At 38.3% G+C, this 20,835-nt stretch overlaps 1 protein-coding gene across 3 annotated transcripts in view; it reads left to right on the plus strand.

Moving 5' to 3' along the window:
* The window catches only part of LOC138739354 (glutamate receptor 4), a 247,136-nt gene extending 228,911 nt beyond the window's left edge, over positions 1–18,225 (plus strand). The window contains exons 12-16 of one of the 3 annotated variants that reach the window (XM_069891218.1): positions 1,831–2,029; positions 5,955–6,202; positions 14,126–14,240; positions 17,103–17,318; positions 17,592–18,225. In XM_069891218.1, coding sequence (XP_069747319.1) covers positions 1,831–2,029; positions 5,955–6,202; positions 14,126–14,240; positions 17,103–17,318; positions 17,592–17,756 — 943 coding nt within the window. In that variant the 3' untranslated portion in view covers positions 17,757–18,225. Of the gene's footprint in view, positions 1–1,830; positions 2,030–5,954; positions 6,203–14,125; positions 14,241–14,862; positions 14,978–17,102; positions 17,319–17,591 lie in introns of all 3 variants that reach the window. The other 2 variants (XM_069891219.1, XM_069891220.1) reach the window with 2 other exon arrangements.
* The last annotated feature ends 2,610 nt before the right edge of the window (positions 18,226–20,835 follow it).

Raw genomic sequence — 20,835 nt, forward strand, 5'->3', positions numbered from 1 at the left:
TTTAAAGCAGCAGTGTCCTGTTAATTTACTTAATGTATGAGATTTTCAATTGACAATCACTAAGTACTGCACATATGTCCACTGAGATAACTGTGCCACACTAAATGATTCAGTTACTTATATTGGTCAATTTAGTTTGGCAGTCTAACAAATAATTTCTGGAGTTACGATGTATGACTAACAAAGATTTTTTTTCTATAAAATGGAGAAAACACTTTGTTAAAGAAGTCGAGTACAATTGCATTTTTTTTAAATTGAGTTAACAATTTCAGAATTTAGCAATCTCAAAAATACTGTATAGAACACTGCAACTTTAATATATCTTCTGTGTGACTTTCTATGTGTGTACATGGACGACATTTGTTGAAGTCACCGTGTTAATGTGATGCAGGTTATAATAAGCCAGTCATAATTTTTAGTGGTGAAACGCAGCCTGAAAATTCAAGTTTCCATTATTTTCCAATCCAATGTTTTCAGCTGTATGAATTTTATCATGTGTAATTTTTAAAAACATATTAGTAATCTTAAAAAAAAAATGCATAGCATCTGAGGAAAATTAGGCTTTTTACTCTTTGGTTTCCAAGGGTTTTTTTTTGCCTTGGTGCTGTTGAACATAATAAACCCCCTCCATGCATCTTTAAACCACCATGAAAATTTGTAATGTCAGTTGATCTTTGCTTCCCAGAGTCTTTGGGATCTGTGTAGCAATGTCCCCTGACTGATTTAAAGTGAAATATCAGTCTACTTCTAAAATGTAAATCATATCCCAAAAGCATTCTTGATAAAATAAAAATAAATTTTATTTCACTTATTTCTGTATGTTATTATTTTGAAAACAACATAAATGTCTATAATTAAAACCGTTTCCATAAAAATGTAAGATGACACAGTTGAAGAAGGATCCCCTTACTTGTCCTTGCTCCATTATTCAATGAAAAGAAAACACAGAAACCAGAGGTGATGCAGCTGTATTTGAAGGAGTGTTGCTTTCTACTAAAGTAAATGGAAACTGAAATTACATGATATCATTCCTCCTGCCTCACGTGGTCACGCAAGAATTGCAAGGATTTTTATAAATTTAGACAAACAGCACGGTAACAGGCCATTTTGTGCATGAGTCCATGCCGCCCAATTTACATCAAATTAACCTACACCCCCGGTACATTTCAAACAGTAGGAGGAAACCGGAGCCCCCAGGGAAAACCCACGGGGAGAACGTACTAACTTCTTACAAACAGCATTGGATTTGAACTCTGGCCCTGATCGCTGGTGCTGTAAAGGTGTTGTGCTAACTGCTACACCAACCATGCCACCAATTTTTAATTTAATTTCAGCCTACGAGTCCACGCCACCCAGTTTACACCCAATAGACCTACGCCCCTAATATGTTTTGAACAGTGGGAGGAAACCAGAAACCCTGGGGAAAACTCATGCAGACAGGGGGAGAATGTACAAACTCCTTACAGATAGTGCGGGATTCGAACCCCGGTCCCGACCGTTGGCACTGTCAAGGCATTGCGCTAACCGCTATGCCAACTGTGCCATGTCCCTTCCAGGCAGCTCCAGGCTACACAAATCACTGCTCCTGGAAGCAAAGTATTTTCTTCAAAGCTGCTGCCTTTGAACTGTTTAAGAAAGTTGAAGCATTTTAAATAAAGGTTTGCCAAGTATAGTACCTGAAGTTTGAATTTGTAATTTCTCAAGTACAAGAAGATAAAACACATTTCAACTTGACACATCTACAGACTGCTATAATTTTTTGAATTAGTTTTGCCATTTTCTATTGTTCTCAATATTATTTAAAAGATGTTTATTTCTTTAAATATTTAGATCACTGTCTGGACGCATTGTCGGAGGGGTATGGTGGTTCTTCACTCTCATTATAATTTCCTCCTATACGGCCAACCTTGCTGCTTTCTTGACTGTAGAACGCATGGTGTCACCCATAGAGAGTGCTGAAGATCTTTCAAAGCAAACTGAAATTGCTTATGGGACACTGGACTCAGGATCAACAAAAGAGTTTTTCAGAGTAAGTCTTTCAAAGGCTGTCCAGATTGGTGGACTGCTCACGGCTACGTGAACAAAGTAAATCGGTATTCATTCAGATCAGACACAAAAACATACCTGTGCAGTTGGTGAGGAACAGCAGAAAGTGGAAGTTACAAATAATCACGAAAGACTGAGATGACTCATGTTTCTCTGTCACACAGTAGTTTTTGGGCAGTGTTGGGGGATGGATGTATTTCATGAACAATTGGGGCTGAATTGACTAACAGTGAAAAGAGGGAGAATGGATATTCTGCAGGTTATGAATGGATTATTGAATAGTCGAATGGATGGGATGGAGGTCATATCAATTGAAAGGAGGTTTGAATGGATAAAAACTGTTTCTGTTGTCAGAGCAAGTTGATAATTGCATTAATTCACTAATTGATCTGTACATCCAGAATTGTCATGACATGATGTTTCATCGCACATTTGTCCTTTTTAATAGCTTCTTTCTGATATGTTTGGCAATCTTTCGTGCTCACTTCCATGTTCCATTTTGTGTTCATCACATTCTGGCAATGGATCTCTTCAAGACTGCTAACTGTATTTTATGGAAATTAATGGAAATAAATAAAATAGGGCATCAGGAAACAAAAAAAAAACACATGGAATGCAGGACATAGGAAATAAAACCAGAAAATGGCAGCAGCACTCAGCAGAGCCACAGAGTTAACACTTAAAGCTGCAAGCTCGTCACCGGGACTTGGAAAGTGAGGAAGCAGGTTGGTTAAAGGTTGCGGGAGGGGCGGAGGAGGGGAAGGGGCGGAGGAGGGGAAGGGGTGGAGGAGGGGAGGGGTGGAGGAGGGGAAGGTTAGGACAAAGGGAACATCTCTGGTGGGGTGATCTCAATATTTATAAAGCTGTCTGCCTCATCGATGATTGAGGGAAGTTGGACAGAAAGAAAAATGGATACATTAAAACCATGAAGTGCAAGTTACTGAAACCAGAAACCAAAAGGAATGCCCAACAGATCAGGCAGCGTCCAGGGAGAAGAAAAATCTGTGTTAATATTCCAGATAGATGATCTGTAGAACTGGCCAATACAGATGAAAATAGGAAAGTGACTAAGCTGAAATTGTTGAACTGAGGATTAAATCCCAAAGACCACAATGTGTCTTGACAAACAAAAACAATGCTGTTCCTCGAGCTCATATTGGGATTCATTGGAAAGTGCATTCACTAAACAGGCACTTAGGGATAAACTAGGATGGGATCGAAGTGACGGACATATCATGACCACCCTGGTGAATTGAAGAGAGGTGTTCTGCAAAGTCGTCATCCAATCTGCTTTTACACTTCTCTAATCGCAGAGGAGCCATAACATGAGCACTAAATGCAGTATTTGATTGAAAGAAGTGTAAGTGAATCAATGGGGCATTTGCAAGGACTGCTTGGGTGCCTGGATTTGGGTGGTGGGGGGGGGGGGGTGGAGAAGGATCACAAAAGAGCAGGTGTTGAACAGGTAGATGTCGTGAGAAGAGGAGTGTTAGTGGAGGTAGAAGAATGGTCCAGGGAGTCATGAAGTGAAAAGTCCCTTTTCTGGAAAGGGAGGAAAGAGTTAGAGATGAAAGTGAGAATAACGTGGAGAGTGGCAGCAAATGTAATGTAATTATCAAGTTCTGTATGTGTGGAGGAAGCAGCACCAAAGAGAATTAGTGAGTGCACTAAATAGAGTTGAAGGGTGAGCCCTCTGTGAAACCAGGACTATTTGATTTCCTCACTGGTAAAACTTTATCCCATGTGAGTTGCCACAATTAAGCCTTTAAATTAAGTTGAAGGAGAAGATTTTAATGTGGAAATAAACTAGGCAAGTAAACGAGTGAGTGTGTTCATAGAGGGGAATTGGTTGGGCTTCCATAAAAGGAGAAAGCAGAGGGCCCTCGGGCCTCCTTGTGTGGAACTGAGATATGGTGGGGTCAGGAAAACTTAAAACTGTCAGAGAAGCAGATGACGTCGGAGATGTCATGGACGCAAGTGCGAAGAGATTGGCCAGTTCAGCTGCGTTACCTATCTATAAGTAATAACTCTGTTTTTCACCCTCCACTGATCTGCTAGACACTTCCAGCATTCTTATTTTTGTTTCCATTCAGCAACTTCTCTGACAAGTATTTCATAGTTTTGTATCCTTCATTCTTTCTTTCCTTCCTTCCTTCATCCCTCCCTCCCTCCTTTCCTTCCTTCCTTCTCCATAAACATTGGGATCAGTATCCTTAACCTCAGTCTATTAGAGATATTCCATTTGTCCTGTTCGTCATCCTCCCACTTTCTCTGCAACCTAAGACGAACTTGATGTAGCACTTTTACAGTTTCAATGAGGTTGTCTTCAGCATGAAATATTACCTTTGTTTCTATCTCCACAGATGCTGGCTGACCTGCTGAGTGTTGCCTGCATATTTTTTTTTGCTTTTATTACATTCTCTGCCAAATTAATCATACCTATGACAACATGATACAAGTAGGGTGGAGCTTGCCTTATACTTCCAACACAATTTCTCAGCTAATGGCGATCCTGTCTAATATCAGCTTCCCACTCAGGGAAGGATAAAAAGGAACTGAATAATTTAGAAGGCATCCTTTTTTGAGCTTTCTGGTGCCTATCTGTAAATAGAATCAGTTCAAATGTATATATCTAATCAAATAATTAGAACAAAACATACAGGACATGTAACAAACGCTCTGCTACTAGTTCAATGTTGAGTAATTTAAACTCTCAATAGTAAAAATTGTCAAAGTTCCAGAGAAAGAACCTTCTTTTAAAAGATGAAATTCAATAGTTGAAGTTCAACCAAATGTAATCCTGAAAATAATATTTGCAAAATCCAAATGTAACTTGTCTGAATATTTCTCCTGACCTTGAAAGCTCCACCTGTCTCAATTTCCAATATGTCTGTAATGTCATTGTCCAACAAAAGGCCTTGAACACATCTTCCTGTCCTCACCAGCTTTCATTTGCTCTTGGTTCCTTCACACAGTGGAATGGAAATTCCTTTCAGCCTGTTTTCAGGTTGAGAAAACTTACACTCAGAGTGCATGCTGCTACAAGTGTCCTGACACCAGCGCCAAGTTTTACCTTGTGCCTCATTAATATTAATTGGACCTGTTGTGCTTCCACAGGTACCTCACCCATGTAAGAAAATGAATATCAGGCCACTTGTCTCACTGGCAGCAGCCTAAAGACACGTCCCAAGCAGGTGAATGGAAAAGCTATTTGGATGGGGAGACAATGGGAGATAGGGGAGCATGCCATAGCAATCAATTTTTTGGCATTTTAAAATTAAAAATTTCACAGCTGTCAATGAATCCAGAGTAGAACAGGCCTGGTATCTATGAAATGTCAGCAAAGGATTCAAAACAAGAATAGCATAAGTAAGGAGCCCCAACTTCTGTCTCAGACGGCTGAAAAGGGTGCCTTAAATATGGCCTGATGTAATACAGGATCATTGAACAGATGTATATTGGATACAGGACTAGCTGCATAATCTGGTCCTCTTTGAACCTATTTCTCTAATAAATGGGTCTCAGGGGTTCAGTTTCCATCCCTTAAAATGTTAAATATTGACTGTTTACAAATCACTCCATGGCTTTGGCCAGACACTAAATACCTGCCCAATATATACCTGTGGCCTTCCATGTGACCTCCAGTTTAACCCCCTTCACCAGAAGTGGCAGGCTTTCATCTGTGACTGGAACTCTTTCCCAAGCTTTTCAACCTTGATAACACTCTTTCATTTAAGATCCTCTTTCACATCCTCCTCCCTGGCCTTGCTTGTAGTCATCCTTCTGAATGCCTCAGTTATTGTACAGCATCCATTTCTCCTCTGATTAAGTGCTTTGGTGTCTTCACAACTTGAATGGTGCAATGTAAATCCAATTCATTGTTGCTGATTCCAATTTGCCTTTTCCAGAGATCAAAAATAGCAATTTATGAGAAAATGTGGGCCTACATGAAATCTGCAGAACCATCTGTGTTTACCAAGACCACAGCTGAGGGTGTTGCTCGGGTCCGTAAATCCAAGGGCAAGTTCGCTTTCCTTCTGGAGTCCACAATGAATGAATACATTGAGCAGAGGAAGCCGTGTGACACGATGAAAGTAGGAGGCAACCTGGATTCCAAAGGATATGGAGTGGCAACGCCCAAGAACTCCCCATTAAGGTGGGTGGGATAGTATAACAATATGTCATTGTGTTGTTATAGTATTCCACCTACCCTGATGTCCCTTGTGTTTTTTTAGATTATGTGACTATGGTATGTGCAATGATTTCATTTCACACCTTTGAAGAATGTGCAGGTAAAGAGAGTTTCTATATTACAAGAAAGAATCACCTGTACTTTTATTAGAGGTGGGGATGAGGGAACCAATCATTTACTTTAGGGTATCTATGACATGAAGGTGTACAGAATCCACAAATCAAACAAGTATGAACTTGAATGTAGAAATTCAAGTATGATAGAGCAACAAACATCCATTCTAGTTCTGTAAAATTTAGAAAGAAGGGGAAAAAAACTTGGCTATATAACCATCTCCAATGTGTAAAGGTGCTATGCTCAACATTCCCTGCTGTTCTGGTGGTTAATACATATACTGTAGAAAAAGTGGCGTGATTAAATTTTAATTTGCGAAGAGCCACCAACCATAAGAATTAATTATCTTTTTTAAAATCTTCAGTCTAAAACTCTTATCCAGTGAGTAGCAGACTACTTTTGTGCTGCTTTACTCCAGACAAAAAAAAACTGCATTATTAATCCATGTCCCACCTTGCACAACACCCAATGGATGTTCACAATCACAGAATTAACCTTTTGGAGTTCAGCTGTTGGAAGTATTCATCCAACCCTCCAGTCACAAATTCTGCTCTCGTTACACCTTTTGCTCAGATGTCTGAAATCTTTGGCATTGTTTCTTTTGGACATATTTTGAAATCAGAACTTCACATGATTAGTTCCTTTCCTCTTCAGTCTTTTGCATGAGGAAAGATGGCAGTGACATTACAAGGAGAGTTGCCTCATGGATTTGACACAACTGATTTCTAAGTTTCATACAAATTGTACAGGGGTGGCAATAACTGTGTAATCCCCAACATGCCTGTTGTCAAAAAGCAGTTGAATTTATCACACACAATGAAGACTATCTGAAATCCATTTTCCCATTATCTGATAGCGTGACAAAATTGTTGAAATGAAGGTGATGCTGGTAAACCTAGGCTTATTAACCATTCTCAGAACGTGACAATGTGATGATGTTTCCCCATATGAGTTAGATATTAAATTCCTGGGTAGGGGCAGCATGGTTAGCACAATGTTATTATCGTGACCTTGGTTTGAATGCACCACTGTCTGAAAGGAGTTTAAGTTTTTCCATGTCGGCATGGATTTCTTTAAATGTAGACATATCAAGTTCCTCCAAGTGACCTTCAAAACATAGAGGAGTTGTAACTTAATTAAGGTATTTGGACGGGGCGGGCTCATGGACCAGCAGGGTCTGTTAAAATGCTGTACGTCTACATTAAATTAAATATGTTCATCAGGACACCTTGTGATTTGGTGCAAACCTGATGCTGAAGGTACTTATTTAATGTTGCTGCTTTTATCTTTCTTGATCATGAGATTAAAGGAAAGGGATGTGTTGTTGAAGTAACCCTTGTCTGATATCCTGTAACAAGACTCTAAGACATAGGAGCAGAAGTAGGCCATTCAGCCGAATGAGTCCACTCCATCATTACGTCATTGACTGATCCACTTTCCCACTCAGCCTCACTCCCCTGCCTTCTTCCCATAATCTTTGAAATCTTGACTAATCGAATACCTATCATTCTCCGCCTTAAATACATCCAATGACTTGGCCTCCACAGCTGCCCGTGGTAGAAAATTCCAGAGGTTCACCACTCTATGGCTAAAGAAATTCCTCCACATGGGTGCACTTCACTCCTGAAGTTGTGCCCTCTTGTCCTAGCCTCCCCTAAACAACTTTGTCACATCTACTCTGTCCAGGCCTTTCAACATTTGAAATGCTTCCACTCTTTGAAACTCCAAGGAGTACAGTCCAAGAGACGTCAAATGTTCCTCATATGCAAATCCCTTAATTCCAGGAATTATTCTTGTGAATCTTCTCTGAAGCTTCTCCAATGCCGGAACATCCTTTCTTAAATAAGAAACCCAAATCTGTACCCCAAGTGAAGCCTTATCAGTGCCTTATAAAGCCTCAACATCATATCCGTGCTTTATACCCATTTTCTCTGGATATAAATGCCAACATTGCATTTGCCTTCTTCACTACCGATTCAACCTGGAGGTTAACCTGTATTACATTAATGATGGAAAGGAAGTCTGATTACTGAGGCATCAATCATGAATAATGCTGTAAAAACACCAAAATGCTGGAGGAACTCTGTGGTTTATTCAGCATCTAGGATCTTTTTGACAAAAATATATTGCGACATTTCGGGCCTGAGCCCTTCTTCAAGGAAAAATTAGAAAAGGCAGAAGCGGGATATATCAGAAAGTCTCAGAATTCACACAATGGGGGAGGAATCCAGACCAACCAAAAGGTGTTAATTGGATGTGATAAGGGCCTAGGAGGAATTTATCATGTCTGTCCGAAATGAGACAGGCAATGGAGAGACGACAGGGGAAGCAAGGGGGCAGGGAAATTTTAATGAAAGCTAGAGAAGTTGATATTAATGCCATCCGGTTGGAGGGTACCCAGTCAGAACATGAAGAAGTCCTTGACAGACCCTTATCACATCCAATCCACCCTCTTGCTTCCCCTGTTATCTCTCCATTGCCTGTTTCATTTCACACAGACATGATAAATTCCACCTAGACCCTTATCACATCCAGTGAACACCTTTTGTTGGTCTGGATTCCTCCCCCATTATTTGAATTCTGAGACTTTCTGATATCTCCTGCTTCTGCCTTTTCTAATTTTTCCTTGAAGGGCTCAGGCCCGAAACGTCGTCAATACATTTTTGTCAAAAAGATCTTAGATGGTGAATAAACCAGCTGACTTCCTTGAGCATATCGGTACTTTTACTACAATCACAGCGTCCACAGCTTATTATGTTTCTCTCGTGAATAACGCTCTGGTATCTCCGCATAAACAGTATATTTATGGCATGTTGTTTGGCTATTTAGATTGACATTCTACCAATGTCTTTATTGTAGAGGTGGAATGACCATTTGATAATTCACATGGGAATTGGATATATCTTCCATTTATGTTCATATGCAAAAACATTTCTAGGACTGACCCTTAATTGAAACTCTTTTTGGGTTGATGGTTAAGCACTGGAAGAATGCATACTTCAATATTCCCTATTTGTTTATATTTGAACTAAATGAGGTAAATTTTTCCCTCGGCTAGATTTTTTTTTCCTCTTTGCCCACTGGAAGAGGATTCTCTCCCCAGTTTTTTTTTTGTACTTGAGAACTAGTTTGATGAAAATATGTCTATTATCAGGAACATATGAAAATAATTGGCATATCATACACACTACCCTTCGATTGGCCTGTGGGATCCAGAAAAATATTCTGTACATTACCTGGTATGGTCTCTGATAGAAAATATCCAGTTCCCTTAAGAAATACAGGTACTTGACATAAAATAGTTTGTTATTTCCATATAGTTTCAAATCATATGGTATGTCAATTTTTGAAAATGCAGAAGTTTGCATAATTTCAAAGGAAACTCAAAATTAAGAATGATAAAGGGGCATTCCTTGATGAAAAATGATTCTTTAGATAGAGACAAAGTTATAGTGTATGGAATCAGGCCCTTCAACCCAACTCATCTGTGGACCAAGTTGCCCACCTGAGCCTTAATCAATTGCCTGCATTTGGTCTATGCCTCTCGTAATCTTTCTGAACTATTTACCTGTACATATGTCTTAAATGTTGTCAGATCGATCCTGATTACAGCATAAAAGCAAAATCTTTTTCTCTAACAAAGTTTCAGTACCTTTCAGAATTATTTTCAAAAGCATGTCGTAGTATCCAAGAATTCAAAAATGTTGAAGTAATATTTTGTATTGGACTAACCAAATCTATTAAAGTTTGTATCTTTAGGACAACATAACTCTCATTCACCAAGACAAGTTTTTATTCTTTGGCTTGTGCCATAGGCCTTTGCAGACTGCAGTGTAGGTTTGGAATAGCAACCTGTCTAGCATATTTGATGGCTATGATTGTAGTTAAAGATATTTATACAATTCCTTTATTTTCGAAAAGGATTATACAATAAAATGAAGTGCAATTATCGAAGGATATTGCTAGCTATTGATTTGCTGAAGAGGTCATTAATCAAACTGAATTATTAAAGCATAAACATTTTATACCAGAGCTATCCACTGCAGATACATTATTGCTTCAGAAGACAATACTCCAGAGATATTATCCTCCATATTCCTTAAGTATGGTTATTATAGACTTTGCTATCAAGACAGGAATCTTGAAAAGTTTTAATTGCACCCATTGTGATGCTACTTGTTTATAGAGTACTTTAATTCTTGGAGTTAGGAAGTCATGTCAATCCAAGCACAGAATATTAGAACCATAGAACAATTACAACACAGAAACAGGCCAGTTCGGCTCCTCTAGTCTGTGCTGAACTATTTTTTTCCTAGTCCCACTGACCTGCACCCAGCCCATAACCCTCCACATATGACCCATCCACGTACCTGTCCAGATTCTTCTTATATGTTAAAATTGAGCCCACATTTATCACTCCAGCTGTAAATTCGTTCCACACTCCCACCACTCTCAATGTGAAAAAGTGTCCCCTCATGTTCCCCCTAAATTTTTCCCCTGTCACACTTAACCCTCCTCCTCTGATTTGTATCTCACCTACCCTCAGTGAAAAAAGCTTATCTACATTTACTCTATCCCCTTCATAATTTTAAATGCCTCTATCAAATCTCCTCTCCTCTTCTACAATGAATAAAGTTTACATTTCTCTGTAACTCAGTTCCTGAAGTCCATGCAACATTCTAGTAAATCTTCTCTGTACTCTTTCTATCTTATTGATATCTTTCCTGTAGTTAGGTGACCAGAACTGCACACAATACTCCAAATTTGGCCTCATCAATGTCTTATACAACTTTAATATAACATCCAAACTCCTGATTTATGAAGGGAATTATAAATCTCTATTCCCAGATCCCTCTGTTCTACCGCACTCCTCAGTGGCCTTCCATTTACCATGTATGTCCTTTCTTGGTTTGTCCTTCTAAAATGCAGCATCTCACATTTGTCTGCATTAAATTCCACATGCCATTTTTCAGCCCATTTTACAAGCTGGTCCAGATCCCGCTGCAAGTTTTGAAAATTTTCTTCGCTGTCCACAACATCTCCAATCTTAGTCTCATCAGCAAACTCGCAGATCTAATTCACCATATTATCATCCAGACGATTGGTATACATAACAAACAACAATGGTCCCAGTACCAATCCCTGAGGCACACCACTTGTCACAGGCCTCCAGTCTGAGAAGCAATCATCCACCACTACTCTCTGGCTTCTCACATCCAGCCATTGTCAAATCCATTTCACTATTTTGCCATGAATACCTAGTTTCTGAACCTTCCTGACTAACCTCCCATGAGAGACCTTGGCAAAAGCCTTATTAAAGTCCATGTAAACAACATTCACACCTTTCCTTTGTCAACTTTCCTGTTAACCTCCTCAAAAAACCCTAGAAGATTGGTTAAACATGACCTACCACGCACAAAGCCACGTTGAATATCCCTAATCAGTCTCTGGCTATCTATATAATTGTCTGTCTGATCTCTTAGAACACCTTCCAATAATTTACCTACTACTGAGATCAGGCTCACTGGTCTATAATTTTTTGGGTTACTTTGGGAGCCTTTTTTCAAATAATGGAACAACATGAGCTATCCTCCAATCCTCTGGCACCACACCCGTGGCTAAAGACATTTTAAATATTTCTGCCAGAACCCCTGCAATTTCTACACTAGCCTCCCTCAAGGTCCAAGGGAATATCTTGTCAGGCCCTGGGGATTTATGCACCCTTACTTGCTTTAAGACAGCAAGCCCTTCCTCCTCTTTAATCTGTATAGAGAAGGTTCCATGACCTTACTGCTTGTTTTCCTTACTTCCCACGACTCTGCGCCTGTTTTCTGCGTGAATATTGTTGAAAAAAAATGTAAGATCTCTCCTATCTCTTTTGGCTCCACACAAAGCCGATCACTCTGATGTTCAAGGGTCCATTTTTGTCCTTTACTAAGCTTTTGCTTTTAATATACCTGTAGAAACCCTTATGTTTGTCTGCAAAAGCAACCCCATAGAATTTTTTTTCCTTCCTAATTTCTTTCTTAAGGCTTTTCTTGCATTTTTAAAATTCTCTTCAAGTATCTCATTTGCTCCATGTTTCCTATACCTGTTATACCCCTCTCTCTTCTCCTGAACTAGATCTCCATTATCCCTTGAAAACCAAGGTTCTCTATGCCTGCTAACCTTGCCTTTGATCCTGACAGCAACTCCATATTCTCAAAATTTCACCTTTGAAGGTCCTCCACTTACCTCGCACATTTTTGCCCAAAAAAAATTTATCACAATCCACACATTCTAAATCCTTTCTCATTTCCTCAAAATTGGCCTTTCTCCAATTTAGAATCTTCACCTGAGGCCCAGACCAATCCTTCTTCATAATTAACTTGAAACTAATGGCCCAAAATATTCCACTACACATACTCTGTCACCGGTCATGTCTCATTACCCAATCAGAGATCCAGTATTGCACTCTCTCTAGTTGATACCGCTATATATTGATTTAGAAAACTTTCCTGAACACATTTGTCAAACTCCAAGTCATCCAGCCCTTTTAGAGAATATGTGGAAAGCTAAAATCTCCTACTATCACAACTTCATGTTTCCTGCAGCGGTCTGCTATCTTTCCACAGAATTGCTCCTTCAATTCTCGCTGACTATTGGACAGTCTGTAATACAGTCCCATGAGCGTGGTCATACATTTCCAGTTCCTCAGCTACTCCCATATAGTCTCAGTAGATGAGCCCTCTGGTCTGTCCTGGCTGAGCACAGCTGTTATATTTTACCTGACAAGCAATGCCACTGCTCCCCCTTTCATCACCCCCCCCCCCCCCCCCCAATTCTATCACATCTAAAGCAATGAAAGCCTGGAACATTGAGCTGCCGGTCCTGCCCCTCCTGCAACCAATTTTCACTAATGACCACAATGTCATTATTCCACATGCCAATCCACGATCTAAGATAGTCCTCATTTCCCACAATAATCCTTGCACCACGTTCAACCCGTTGACTTCTAACAATGCAAAGATATAGAATTACAGACTTGGAATTAGAGATAAATGTTAGGCAACATTTTCGCAGCAAAATATTACTAGATTATTAGTTGCAGCACTTAAACAGTTGTTGAAGCTGAATTAAACACATCCTTTTAAAGAAGAAATTAAGTGACACCAAAGAAAAATATTATTAAACAATAAAGAACAGGAATATGGAAATTAGGTATCGATTGGGTCTAATGCCTTTCATATACACTAGAATATCTGTGATTCTATGAACTTGAAAGACTAAATTGTGATCACTTTATGACTCAAACTTTTCATTCTATGATTCCTAATTTTTGTTTCTATTGTGTAGTAGGAGCATTTACTGTGTACATTTTGGTAACTCCTAAATAACCTCAGTAGATATGTTGGGGTAATTTTAACTTTTGGAGATGGAGAATGATTTTGGATTGGCTACCTATTACAGATTCTGTTGAAATTTCCTTCAATTTACATCAATTGAAAAGAAAATGACAGAGTGTTTAATAAGTGACAAATTCAAAATGGCCTGATGTGTGGTACAAGAAGTTAAAATGACCCAAAATGAAATGGTAGCAAGAGGACCTAATTAGAGTGTCTAATTATGTTGAACAGTTTGTAAAGCACAGCTTGTCAAAGGAAGTTTGCTGAATCAAAGGTTCAAATGAAAATGAAGGTATAGAATGAAATAGAAGAGATGACTATTTGTCCTCATCGATCTCAATTTTTAACAGCTGTACACTTTCTTACAAGTATGTTTTATCGTTTCAAGAAATGCTGTTAACCTCGCAGTTTTAAAACTGAATGAACAAGGACTCTTGGACAAATTGAAAAACAAATGGTGGTACGACAAAGGAGAGTGTGGCAGCGGGGGAGGTGACTCCAAGGTTAGCCTCAATGTCACCACAAGTGGGTAACAGTTCACTAGTAATAGGTACGTCTGCTAGAGTATCACTCATGCTCAATAGTAAATGGAACATCACACAACAGCAGCTATTCAAGCTCCTAAGAATTTTAATCCTTTTAACAAAATAGCAAGTTAATGCAAGTACTGTAAAATCATAAATATTTGCTTCTTCTATCCTACACAATGTAATTCTGTAAATGATACACACATGACAGAATAGTGGTTCGTCGTGGACTAAATGGACCGAAGGGCCCGTTTCTGTGCTGTAGTGTTCTATCGTTCCACGTTTACATTTAATAATACATTGTTATTTAAACAATATATTTTAAGTCAGAAAACAGTCAATTAAGCCTTCCAGCCAATATTTCTGGTTTCACAGTATTTGCTCTTGCTTTTATTTAAATATTTTCCTAGCAGTATGTGCCTGTTATTTAAAGTGATATAGCAGGTCCCAGTTGAACATCTGCGTCTGATCGTGGGCCTATGCAGAATACACCCGCTGGGGCTTTGCTTTATCACTTTGTAATTAATTTCTGTGTGGCTTTAATTGAATAACATAAAATAACATATATAATGTTATTTATGTTATTTTCCACGTGAAGAGTTCCCGTAAACCTTGCAGTTTTGAAACTCAGTGAGCAAGGCATCTTAGACAAGCTGAAAAACAAATGGTGGTACGATAAAGGTGAATGTGGAGCCAAGGACTCTGGAAGTAAGGTCAGTCGCTGCAGTTTGGGACCTACTGTTGTCTTCTCAGAACAGTTTAGGAGTAAAAATGTAGAAATAATTATGTCTTATGGTAGATAAATACACTATATTGTAATATACAAGAGAAGTAGGTTGCAATACTTGTATATAATTAACTTAACGAAAAGGCTTCAATTCACAGAAAATTAAAACGTTCCAGTTTAGGACTAAAAATCAAATATACTGCCATGGATAATTGGGGAGATACAATATTGCAGAATTATCACTGGTCATTACTAATTATTCTTGTCCATCAGAATTAATTTGCTAATATTTAACAAGCAATAAATAGATGACATATAGCATGACATTATTTAGGAGTAAAGAATTTTACAGTTATGACTTTGACTTGTAACAATCAGTTAACTTTAAGTTGAATAAATCATGTTAAACATACAATTGTAGGCCCTCTTTTGACTGTTCATGAGAACAGAAAGGCTATTTATTAAGTGCATTGTATATCTCAGAAATGATAGGATACTTGTGGCATATTGCAAATTTTACATATTAATCACATATAGTTGTTTTAGCTTTTACTAAAGAGGCAAATCTTGCAGTTATTTTGCATAAAGAAAAATCTCACAAATAGCTCTCCTTCCTATAGCATTTCACATCAAATTTGAGCATAATCCAGCCAAGACCCCACCCCCCACTTCTTCCCCAGTCTACCTGTCCATCTGCATCCCATGGTCATACCAACATGGTGAAGGTATGTCAGTGTAATCATCCTGGACTGATCCCAGGTGTTGATGTACAATAAAGCCTCAGCAGTGACTAGGCCTCAGCTGCTGTACTGCTGAGAGCCTGTTCCTGAATACCCTGACAGTAGAAAGGCAAACCTGGAGACAGACCCACACCAAATGTCACTATTGTCAAGGATGTCTAATGTATTGAGACATTTAAAATTATTAAAATTACTTTGACTAAATTTTAATTATTGAACAATAAAATGTACTAAAACATTCAAGATTACTAATAAATCATCAAAACATATAAATAAAGCAATTAATTAGTAATTGGCTTTACCTTTTTTCCTATTAAACGCTAAGTTCTGAATTCCCATTGAAAAGATTGGGATTCCAATTCTACCATAATGCATCATATCAATTCCTAAGCATAATCAGACGTTATCACTGCCCTCCATGCGGAGATCAGTGATGGAATTTCACTAATAATCAGACGTTATCACTGCCCTCCATGCGGAGATCAGTGATGGAATTTCACTAATAATCAGACGTTGTCACTGCACTCCATGTGGAGATCAGTGATGGAATTTCACTAATAATCAGATGTTGTCACTGCACTCCATGTGGAGATCAGTGATGAAATTTCACAGCTTACCATCAGTCAATTTGTCTCTGATTGAAGGCAAGATGCCACAGATGCAAGATACCTACAAGTGGCAGATCCAGTCAAATCAATTCAGGCCAATAGATCATGCCAATGTTTCATAAAACCTTTGATGGTAATCTGATGGAAATAATTGGTTGAAAAATCATGAAAATTTTAAAAGTAGCCAGCAATCGAGCCACAAGAGTAGAGGTAAAAATTTTGCAAAGAAAAATTGCAGAGGTTAAAATGGCTACTTCCTGCAGAACGTAAATACACTGAATGAGCTTCCAGAGAACAAAATGAAAGTGGATTTCCCAATTCTTTTCCCCACTTGGTTTAACCAGCTTCTTTTGTCTATCTCTCGATTTCTGGCATAATAGTTACAAAATAACAAAAATATGTCATTTAACATACCTGTATTCAGAGTCACATTTATTGCATTGTAATATATTCTTATTCAGTCTTCATTCATCACCCACACACTCTTAGTCAAGTGAAATTTCAAAGGACAAAGTTTCATACAAAGATCTAAAAGAATGTCTATATTACAATGTCTATCTTCATTTAGGACATGATTATATCAGATTACATTCTTTGCTCTATAGTTGAGAATGTAAAATAACTTAAATACTTTAATTAATGCAAGTGTGTTCAAGGAATTAATTACTTTAAGTATACATGGTAGTATTAGTTCTGTATTGTTCTGTCCTTGTTACAACAACACTGTACGGAAAACTGATTAATTTGCCTTTTCTTTTCTTAGGACAAGACGAGTGCTTTGAGCCTTAGCAACGTAGCTGGAGTCTTCTATATTCTAGTTGGAGGCCTTGGTTTGGCAATGCTGGTGGCTTTGGTAGAATTCTGTTACAAGTCCAGGGCAGAGGCGAAGAGAATGAAGGTGGCAAAGAGTACACAGAATTTTAATCCAACTTCCTCGCAGAATACCCAGAATTTAGCAACATATAGAGAAGGTTACAACGTATATGGAACCGAAAGTGTTAAAATTTAGGGGTAGGATTTAGGGCCTAATAAAGTGGGTGGTGCATTTGTAATGAAGTGTTGTGGTATGATGTCTAGTGGTATTGCTTGCTTCCATATTGAGCTACTGTCATAAAAGAAATACTTAAAAGGATTTACATTGATCACCTGCTTATTTTCTAGCTAAGAATGACATTTTGATGTTTATTGTGTTTTGTTTTTGCTTTCACCAGAATAAGATCATTCAGTAATAGTATTTTTCTTTTAAATTCAGCTGACATTTTCCGAAGCTATGAGAAACAAAGCCAGATTATCCATAACTGGAAGCGTTGGAGAAAATGGCCGTGTATTGACTCCAGACTGCTCAAAGGCTGTGCACACTGTTCCTACCGTTAGACAGAACCCAGGATTGGCTATAGTAGCATCAGATCTACCATAAAAACCAAATACTATTTGAGTGCCTTAAAAATTATATAGACAGCAGCCTCTGTGACTAACGCGAAAGCAGCACAGGGTGTGTCAACATTGCAAGGATTCTCACTTAAAGTGAAGGCAGAAAGCAGGGTGGGAGAGAACTTGCTTGAAAAAGATTACTATCAGGAAAAAGTGTGCATGAGCTATGGTTAAAACAGCCCAACTCTGATCTGACATCAGGAAAATTCCATCAAGGTTGCAGAACAAGGAAACTAAAAATGTGAAGAAATACATGCTAATAAGGAAATAAATCATTACCAGTAGAAATCCAGATGTGAAGGACCCATTGCTAGAAGAAATCACACTTGGCTTTTGTCTTGAGACACATTATGAAATAGCAATTAATGAACATATTAGCCTGTGTCTAAATTTCAGAATATCCATAGAGTAAAGGGGAATGAACCACTTAATCCTGAAAATTAAACCATGAACCATTGAGGGAAATAATAAATACGTAAAATTTGTGAAAATTTTACTGCAAATGTTATTTTTTCTTTAGAAAATGGATTTTTTTTTAAAGGAACAAAACAAATGCTTGCTTTTTAATGAAAGTATGTTAATGAGAAAAAAAATCAATAGTGGAAATAAAAATCTTTTTTTAATCATTTAGGGAAGATTCTGTTGCAATATAGAGAGATAATACCGCATTAACGTATAAAAATAATTTTGTAATGAAGAAAATACATTGTCTTCTTGTTTGATGTTTCCATTCCATTCACAACTACTGCATTACTCAAACTGCCATATGTCTAACTTGAAAGGGAATGTTAGTTTACACCTCAATCTACAATGTATAGTCAAAACAAAATATTGTACTGTGTAATCAATTGTGTTTTTGTACCCACTAAAATGAATAAAATGGAATAATTCTTATATTTATTTGAATATCAGAATGTTAGTAAAATCCATTCCTCATGGAATATTCTGCTTCATATTTACATATTCAATGATCTTAAAAGTTTGAATGTATGATTGTTGGCAATGCCACTACCTGAAATGTTTGTGGAATCAAGCTGAACAGAACTTTCAAAAGGAAACTGAATGAATTTATGATGAAGAGGGGATTGCATGGCAATAAGGAAAGAAGGGGAAAGTGTTGTTCCAAAGGAATGATAAAAGGATACTGAAATGAATGGCCTTGTTTTATGCTGTAAGGATGCATGATCAATGATTAAGTTTTAGAAAAGCAATAATTATTTGAAATTGTTTACATAATAGGATGCAAAATGTATGGGAAATGAATCAGGTGAGTTCTAAGAGAGCACAGAAATTAAGGGCCCAGTGAGTCAGATGACAGCGTAGGAACCTGGTATGTCAGAAGTGAGCTCATGAACCAGGCCCCAGCTGTGTGACAGCAGATGTGGAAACCAATCCGGTGAGTAGGAAGCAGTGTGGCAAACATAGCCTGATGCTGAACCATTGAGATGTCCAAACAGGTGGATTATCAAAGTTTTACAGTAGTACAAAATTCTGAACTAATTAATTATTTTCATGTAGTGGGAAGGATGAGTTGTTTTTCAATTGAATTATATTGTTTTCCCACACCAATCGGGATCAAGAATCAACAGAGCTGCTCTGAGAGCAACATTTTCCCTTGTAACATTTTTATTGTGGAACATTCTTTGTTCCCTGCATGTAAATTATACTTAAGCACTAGAGGGTGTACCTAAACAGAAAGGATAGGTTGGTTGAGGACACGTGAATCTGAGGCTCAATCTCTCGTATGGTTTCAACTTGGAAATTGGCTCTTAATTTGAATATGTGTAAAAGTGCCTCAAATAAAAATGTTAGGGTAACTTTGGTTTTGGAGTGGAGGTGAATGTTTTCCCATTTTAGCCAGAGGTTAGCTTCCTTCCAGCAAGAGACTTTTTGCAGGTGTGTTGCAGTGAGCACATAGAACATGACAGCACAATACAGGCCTTATACTCCACGATGATGGGCTGACCATTATATACCAAAAAATAAAACTGAAATCCTCCCTACCTCATAATACTCTATTTTCCTTTCATTCATGTGACTAAGAGTCTCTTATCCCTATTATTCCAGCCTCCATCAACATCCCTGACAATGCATTCCAGGCACCCACAACTCTTGAGTAAAAAATACCCCTGATGTCTCCTCTAAACCTTCCCCCTTCACTTTGTACAGATGTCCTCTGGTGTTTTTTCACTCCTGCCTTGGGGATCAAAGGTGCTGGCTTACAAGCTTATCAATGCTTCTCACAATCTTGTAGATCTCACTTAAGTCACCTTTCAGCCTTCTTCACTCTAAAGACATATTTTCCAATCCAGACACCATCCTGGTAAATCTGCTCTGCACCCTCTCCATAACTTACACAACCAACCTATAATTTGGTGACCACAATTGAACATAAATATCCTAAGTGTGATCTCATCAGAGATGTATAAAGCTACAAAATCACTTCTTGACTCCTGAACTCAATCCCCTGACTAATGAAGCCCAGCATATCATAGGTCTTCTTAACTGTCCTATCAATCTGCCCAGCAACCTTGAGAGATCTATGATTTTGGATCCCAAGATCCCTCTGTTCTTTCACACGGTTAACTATCCTACCATTAACTATGTACTCTACCTTCAAGTTTGACGTTCCAAAATGCAGTTCCTGACACTTATGCAGATTGGACTCCATCTGTCATTTTTCTGCTCATCTCTACATCCTGTCTATATCCTGTAGTAATCTATGACAACCTTGAACACTGTCCACAACTCCTCCAATCTTCCAATCATCTGCAAACTTACTGACCCATCCTGCTACATCTTCATCTCGGTTATTTATAAAAATTACAAAGAGCAGGGGTACCAGAACAAATTCCTGTGGAACTCCACTAATCACTGACCCCCCCCCCCCCAGGCAGATTACTTTCTATCAACAAGCTAATTCTGAATCCACACAGCCATTGATCCCATTCCTCATGACTTTCTGAACGAGTCTCTCACGGTGGATCTTGTCAAATGCCTGACTAAAATCCATACACACCACATATACCACACTATCTTCATGTACCTTATAAAACTCAATTAGG

Source organism: Narcine bancroftii, chromosome 7 (assembly GCF_036971445.1).
Source record: "Narcine bancroftii isolate sNarBan1 chromosome 7, sNarBan1.hap1, whole genome shotgun sequence".
In the NCBI taxonomy this organism is placed as follows: domain Eukaryota; kingdom Metazoa; phylum Chordata; class Chondrichthyes; order Torpediniformes; family Narcinidae; genus Narcine; species Narcine bancroftii.